The sequence below is a fragment of the Ceratotherium simum genome, chromosome 24, assembly GCF_057802395.1.
Source record: "Ceratotherium simum simum isolate JZ-2026a chromosome 24, ASM5780239v1, whole genome shotgun sequence".
Lineage (NCBI taxonomy): Eukaryota > Metazoa > Chordata > Mammalia > Perissodactyla > Rhinocerotidae > Ceratotherium > Ceratotherium simum.
The window spans coordinates 39045532-39053093 of NC_141923.1; the positions used below are offsets into that span (position 1 = coordinate 39045532).

Consider the following 7562-nt stretch of genomic DNA (forward strand, 5'->3'; position numbering starts at 1 on the left):
AAGCTACCCAACTGACGGGTTTGGTATCATACCTTTGAGTATGAATTATATATATATACATATTATTTGTTTCCATGGGAACAGCTTTTGATTTTGATGAATTATGTATATTATCACTTTAAAAATAAAATCTATGCAAATTCAGGTCCCTAAGGTTAGACCTACCACAGGTGCTCCTTTTTAGGATGAAGTTGCTTTATTTTATTAAATGAAGTTAACAAATGCCCACAGGCAGGTCTATTCTGAGTACCAATAATTAGAAGGGCAAAATTAGATTCTTGTTTTTCTAATCCTGTCAGCCCCTCAGAAAGATATCTTGCCTTGAACGGTAAAGAATATAACTCTCTTGATGTGGAAATGAGCTGTAGGTCATTTCTAGTTGTTCAGCTAGAAGGGGAGGGAGGCTGTGCGGTACGAGGAGCTCATTCAGACAGAGGGTGCGCTTTCACTTTTTTCTTGCAGCATCCGTTATTTAAGACTAACCAGTGCATTCCCTTTTCTCTGTGCTTCCCAGGGCTATCGTGGCGTTAGTGTACAATGTGTTGAAGGCATTTATGGAAATGAACAGTGCCATGTTTGATGAACTGACAGCCACATACAAGTCAGATCGTCAGCGGTAACTTTTTAAAGCTTTTTTGTCAGCTGTGCATAAAACTATTGAGTTCTTTCCTTGCTTTTTGCTGAAGTTGCCTAATTGCATCCCAAATCATAAGCAGCATAATTTTATTTCTTTATATATTCATTTTTGCATGCTCATTAGCTGTGTCTTTATTAGTGTACCACTGGGTAACCAAGTGCCATTTTGAAAAAGGCTGCTTTCCTCCTTCCCTTCAGTGATGTTTCTCTTCTGCCTCAGGGTTGAGAGCCTGGCACATAACTGGTATTTCAGGCCCACTTAAGGGGACCATCAGGTAGTTTGCCATCTGGATTCACTCTCATTCTGAACTTATTGGAGCTAGAATTGGGCTGATCTTGTGCTTCCTCCAGCAGCAAGAGGGATGAGGCACCAGTTTTGTTTAGCTCTTTGGCCCAGAACTTAACTTTCTACTCTAGGACCCAACAAATTCATTATGATTTAAAGGGCAGTGAAAAGAACTTGGAGATGAAGTCTGATATTGAATAAATCCTCAAATGTTTAACACCAAAAGGGAGCAAAAACCAGCTGAACTCTTTACAGTAAATGCTTATGGCTTAGTAAAGCTTTTCTTGATTTCATTTATGTGATTCTTCAATTTTGTTATTTCTCATTCAGCATGTCCAACTTTCCAAAAGATGCTGTCTTAGTCCATTCAGGCTGCTATTACAAAATACCACATGTGGGTATTTCATGGAAAGCTTATAAACAACAGAAATTTATTGCTCACAGTTCTGGAGGCACAAAGTCCCAGATCATGGTGCCAGCATGGTTGGATGAGGGCCCTCTTTCTGCTGCATAGCTGGTGCCTTCTCACTGTGTCCTCCCATGGTGGGAGGGGCAAAGCATCTCTGCAGGATCTCTTTTATGAGAGCACTAATCCCATTCACGAGGGCTCCACCCTCTTAAACTAATCATCTCACAAAGGCCCCAGCTACTAATACCATCACCCTTGGGGGTTAGGATTTCAACGCGTGAATTTTAAGGGGACACAAACGTTCAGACCGAGGCATTGATGTCCTTAGAGATGTTGAGGAAGACCTAGAGAGCTTATTAGTAGTTGGGCCTCTGGTTTGGCTTTGATCATCCAGAAGCAGATGTCAGCTTTGTATATTATAAAACCATGGACCTTAGAGGATCCCAGAGGTGTGTGTGGGGTGGGAGTATTCATACCAAGCACCTTGCTGAACCTTCTGAGCAAAGCTATCTATGGTTCCCTTGCTTCTTTGCTTTGCCTGATTTTGAATATTACTTGCATTTTACTGATAAAAAGCAATGAGGAGAAGGGTTTGGTGGCAGGGGACAAAGGACCATCTCCGTGATTTTCTTTAAGTTACCAGGGTGTACTATATTGAAAAGCAACTTAATTATGGAGTATTAAGTGTTTAACTGTTTAACTGTAGACAGAAGAGGCTGAGATTTTTGATACAATATTGGAATAAATATCAATTATGGGATATGTTGTGCCACACTTCCAATTTAAAGAGCTTTTAATTTACTATATTTACAGTTGTTGCAGATCATTAAATTTATAATAACCCTCCTTGTCCCAAACTTAAATTAAAATCTTTTAACAATGTTATTTTTACAAGTAAAGGAGATAAAGGGCACATTTTCGTACTGTGACGTACCATTAAAGAGTGCATTGTACATAATGTCCTTTCTTTCACAGCAACTGAAAGCCCATTATTATTATCCTAGTTGGATAAGGATTAAATCTGTGGGATCTCATTAAGAGTATTAAAGACCTTATTTCTAAAATATTCAAATTTGTTGAGTTAAATTAATTCACATTTATTGAACTTCAATAATAAAACTGTTTTCTGATCATTTATCCTTTAAACTAAATAGACCAAACTCTTGAAAAATATAAGAATTAACCAAGGGGAAAGGAATAGATACTATGAAGTTGATTCTGATGATCTGGTATATTAAAGTGACTTATAGTGAATGGACTTTCTTAATGAGAGAAGGATCTTTTTAAAGCAAGGGTAATATTTTGTCAGATGAGCAATAGAAGGTTGTACTGAATGGATGGAAACATTGGTTTCTCCACAGGTATGGGAATAGGAAAAGAAAGAGATTTATTTGGTACTATCAGAGAAGAATGGAATGGAGGATTTCACTTCTGGGTGGCAGGAAGTTAGTAACAGTTTCAGTTCAGATCATATTTTTAAGTATTTCAAATCTGAAAATGGTGGGTGGAATAAGTAACTAACACAGTTAGATACATACGCCAACATTAGTGCTATGTAAAATCAAAATTGGAAGAGAATTTGACAGTATCCCTAGCATGACAATGTAGTTAAGTTTTAAAATTCCCACCTACAGGGAGACAGAAAAGTGGGAAAGAATGGGAGTGACAGTAACTATATCAGAAATATTTAGAATTTTTGAAGATAAAGTTGTCAGTATAAAAGATGAAGGATAACTCAGCATAAAGTTCATCTGGAAGAAAAGCCCCACAGACGCATTGCATTGAATGCTGTAATACTCCTGATCAAAGACGTGAGTGGAACGCTCTAGTAACAGGATGATGAGTGTTTTAATGATGTCGGCATTTAATTTAAACTGCAGATTAGGGCAGTATGAACCTAACATGTGTTGAAGCTATTTTTTAGTTGAGTCAAGTTCCTAAGCCCTTGCTTACCACCGTCTTCTTCCTCCAAATAAAAAGGTCATATGCATTGAAACTCAGCAGGATCTGTAGAATTTATTTAAATGTACTCAAATCAAAGTTCTGTTATAACATGTATTTTGACTGAATATTATCTCCAAACTGTCCTGAGAAACCAAAAGTGATAATTTACCAAACAGCTTGCTTTATAATTAAGAATCTGGAATCCATAATGAGTGGAGAATTATCTCATCGTGCCCTTATTGCCCTGTAAATATAATTTTTCAGGGTCAAAATTACCAAATAGGTAATTGTTTGAAAACTGTTATGCCCACTGAAATTCATGTTGTGCAGGTTGTATTTGAGATAGCTAAAACTAGTTATAATATAAACAAGGCTTCATTTACCAAAATGTTAATTATGAAATGATAATATTAACTACATATTATATAATTATTCCCTTAAGACTTCACTGGAATGAGAATATAAAATTACTTAGATATTTCTGGAGATTTTTGGGGGGAGATGGAGATTAATTTCTGTTGCTATAGATCAATGTAACTTTAAAAAATTGGTGATGACATTAAAAAAATGAGGCATTGGAATTATATACAAATTTCACTTAACCTATGTGGATTTCCCTGAGTAAATACTGTACTGTAACTGAAGTTCAACCCTTGCAAGGTGAAGTAGCTCAAGGCCAACATCCCCCAGGCCTGAGATGGCAGAGCCCGTTTTCAGGAATTATCTGAATCTGTGGATTCACAAATGTCATCAGGGTCTGCAGTTTACTGGTTCATCACAACATGAGAAAACTAGGGCCAGTGCAGTGAATTATTTTTAATGTGAACTTATTTAATTTAGAGTATAGTCATGTATTCTTGGATTATGTACTTCCTACTTGATTGATGTTAAAATTAACATCCTTGCTTTTATAAAAATATGGTGATATAAAAATGTCCTTGGCAAAATAAAATTTGTTGACCCTACTTTGGACATCTAGTGTTTTGGTAAGTTTTACCAAAAAGTGAAATCTGAAAGTCTGGAAATCACTAGTCAGATTGATATTGAGTCAAATTTGAAGGCTTGGAACATTCAAAGTGTAATACATAATAACATCAGTGAAGTTCTGTCTAGATCATTAAAACTGAAACCAAAAAAGAAAGAATATTTAATTTGGTTGTATATATAGGTATAAAGTAAGTTAATAATTTGGATTTTGTGGTTTATTAATATTTGTAAGAACAAGATTCTGCTGAAGAGTTTACATATATATAGTGCAGGAAAATGGATAATAATAAGGAGGAAATATATTTTCTTGGCATACTACATTCTTGGTATTAGTGTCATCTCTGGCATCCCTTTTGAGAAACTATTTGGAGACGAAGAGAAAATTAGATTTTAACTAGACCCCAAGTAAAAATCACTAATGTGCCATTGGTTTTAGGATAACAGATACGTATAAATGATCCCCATTTTTGTTTCTCAGTAATTCTGAAGTTAATTTTCTTTATTAAGCTAAGTATAAAGAGAAAGTATAAAGATTAATGTGAAATCTTAAAATATCCTTGTCAGGGCTGGCCCAGTGGTGCAAGTGGTTGGGTGCACGCGCTCTGCTGCGGCGGCCCCGGGTTCGCCAGTTCGGATCCCGGGCGTGCACTGACGCACTGCTTGGCAAGCCATGCTGTCGCGGCATCCCATATAAGGTGGAGGAAGGTGGGCATAGATGTTAGCCCAGGGCCAGTCTTCCTCAGCAAAAAAAGAGGAGGATTGGCAGATGTTAGCACAGAGCTGATCTCCTCACCAAAAAAAAAAAAAAAAAATTCTTGTCATCTCCTACTGTGTTCATTGATACTACTTTTGTGTCTATATAAGTGTCAGGAAAAAAAGAAAGGAGCAAGAGAAAGAAAAACCGAAAAGACAAACACCCGTAAGCTTAATGCCAAACTTTTCAAAGACCGTTTAAAACCTACATGGGGAAAAGTATGTCAAAGGTGCAGTTATTGTTGGATAATCTCTTTAAACCTTCTCAGTTGTTTACCTTGTATTCTGTTTTTCCCCCAGTGAGAAAAAGAAAGAAAAGGAGCGTGAAGAATTGTGGAAAAAACTGGAGGATCTGGAGTTAAAGAGAGGTCTTAGACGTGATGGGATAATTCCAACTTAACAAAAATAATGACGACAACATCACTAACCTGTGGAGTCACACATTTATGTAGTAGAAGATGGAGCAACAGTTTTCTGTATTGTGCAACTTTACAGTAGATTTCACATTTGTTTCATTATTACAACAGCACTGTATATACCTGTCTCTAAGTAAAGGAAAAAAAATAAGGACTTCAATCCAAAGTTTGGACAGTAGATGGACTTCTCAGAACTTTGCAAACATAATCATTGTTCTAACCCTCTTTAAAAAAAAAAGCAGTCTTCAAAGATCTGTTGATGAAATTGCTATGTTAAAATTCCATTATTGGGAGTTCCTTGTTTATCATTAGCAGAGAGTATGAAACAATTTTCAAATGTGAACAATCTTAAATTTAGCTTGTCTTTCTGCTAAGCTGTTAAATGTATTTATAGTAAAGGAAGAAAAAAAAGACTGTCATTTCCTTAAAAGTTTGTATAACATCTTCCTCTGGATGACTTGACTGTAATTTGACATCTTTTCCTTTTGCACATCTTCGTGAGATGAATGTCCACATGGAATGGGGCCGTGAATTATAAAGGTCCCTGATAAAAAGTTTTGTTTACTGGAGTGAACATCCCTCCAGTAACCAGGTAGTCCTGGTACTCCTTTAGTTTTAAAATTAGGAGTAAAAGAGCAGAGGTGATAAACATAGTAGGGAAGGGAATTTTGGATTCATACATCAGTTGATGGTGAATCCAAATCAATGTCTTGAATCCTTTGAAAACAGGCACTGGGACATCATAGGCTTCAGTACCTGACCAGTATTAGTTGTGTACATCATTGAACACACGTACCAGAGATGTTTTAGAAATGTTAGAAAACATCCTTTTGGACCATTTTGAAATAAGAAAGACAAACACTAAACACTACAACCATGAAACTGATGGCCAGGATTTCGAATCTAATTGGGAATAGAAGTTGAGCAAACAGCAGGAACTGTTTGGAGTTGTTGCCTTACTTTTTAATATGTATTTATAAAGTATTCCAGCAAAGAGGATATAGCCTCTGGGAAAAAACAAACATGTTACAGTGTTTTTTGTAGATTCTCGTTCTGTATCTCATCCCAGCGCCAGCCCTGTTTTTAGCCCAAAAGGATTCAGGATAAACATTATTATGCATTCTGAATTGGATGCGTATTCCTAACTACTGTATTTGTTACCAAAAGTGGTTCTACAAATGCTACTGAAAAAATCTGGAAATTCCTAATGTCCTGAGTATTAATAATAAAGTTTAAAAATGCTTTTATATCAAAGGTGCATTGTGACCAAATTGTTTAAGAAAAACACAAAAAACAAAACAAAATCGAGGGCTGTATTATAGATATATCATATTGGCTCTCTGCATTGTATTTAAAAGAGGAATCTTACATCCTGGGGAGATAAAATGCTGATAAATCTTGTGTACAGTGTATACTTACCTAATGCGGTTGCATTATTATGTACTGAAACATACGTATTTTGGGATTTATTTCCAGGATGCTTTTGCTCGTTATGGACATGGCAGCAGTGAGTTGATAATCCTAAACCATCACTTCCAGCAGTGTTTGTGGTAGAGAGCTGATTCTGTGTTCATGTGTTGAATTGTGATAGTAGCCAACATGAACATACGAACTGTTGTTGCTCTTAGTAGAAGTATAATATCAATATGGACTTGTATATTTTCTTCCCTCCATTTAAATATAAAGTAGAAAATGCAGTTTTATTGTTTCCAAGAAAAAGGAAAAAAAAAAAGCCGCTGACCTTTCTCCCCTATGAAGTGTTTCAGGATTATCAGGTCACGGTTGGTGCGCGCAAGTCAGCTAATTACGGATATTGTTATCACAATAATTTTGTAGAACAAAAACAAAATTTGGCATTGTTAATTCTGAGGAAAAAACAGCAGTAAAAGAGTCATATGCAACACCAAACACAACATGGTTTAATGGAATTAATAGATTTTTTTAAAAAGAACAATAATGAGGATTCCATGTAAAGTTGGCAGAGGCTGCCAAAGATGAGATGACTTACTTTAAAAGTGCTGGAGCAAAGGTGCAAGATCAAATACTAAAGATAAAAAATAAATTTGTAACAAATCATTTCCTCTAGCCCTTTTGATTTTAGCCTGTTAGTTTTGACTCTGTGTTACATTTA

At 36.0% G+C, this 7562-nt stretch overlaps 1 protein-coding gene across 2 annotated transcripts in view; it reads left to right on the forward strand.

Annotated features, from left to right (window-relative positions):
- The window catches only part of PPP2R5E (protein phosphatase 2 regulatory subunit B'epsilon), a 141601-nt gene extending 134916 nt beyond the window's left edge, over positions 1-6685 (forward strand). For both annotated transcript variants that reach the window (XM_004426228.3, XM_014784284.2), the window contains exons 13-14: positions 515-616; positions 5316-6685. In XM_004426228.3, coding sequence (XP_004426285.1) covers positions 515-616; positions 5316-5415 — 202 coding nt within the window. In that variant the 3' untranslated portion in view covers positions 5416-6685. The remainder of the gene's footprint in view (positions 1-514; positions 617-5315) is intronic.
- The last annotated feature ends 877 nt before the right edge of the window (positions 6686-7562 follow it).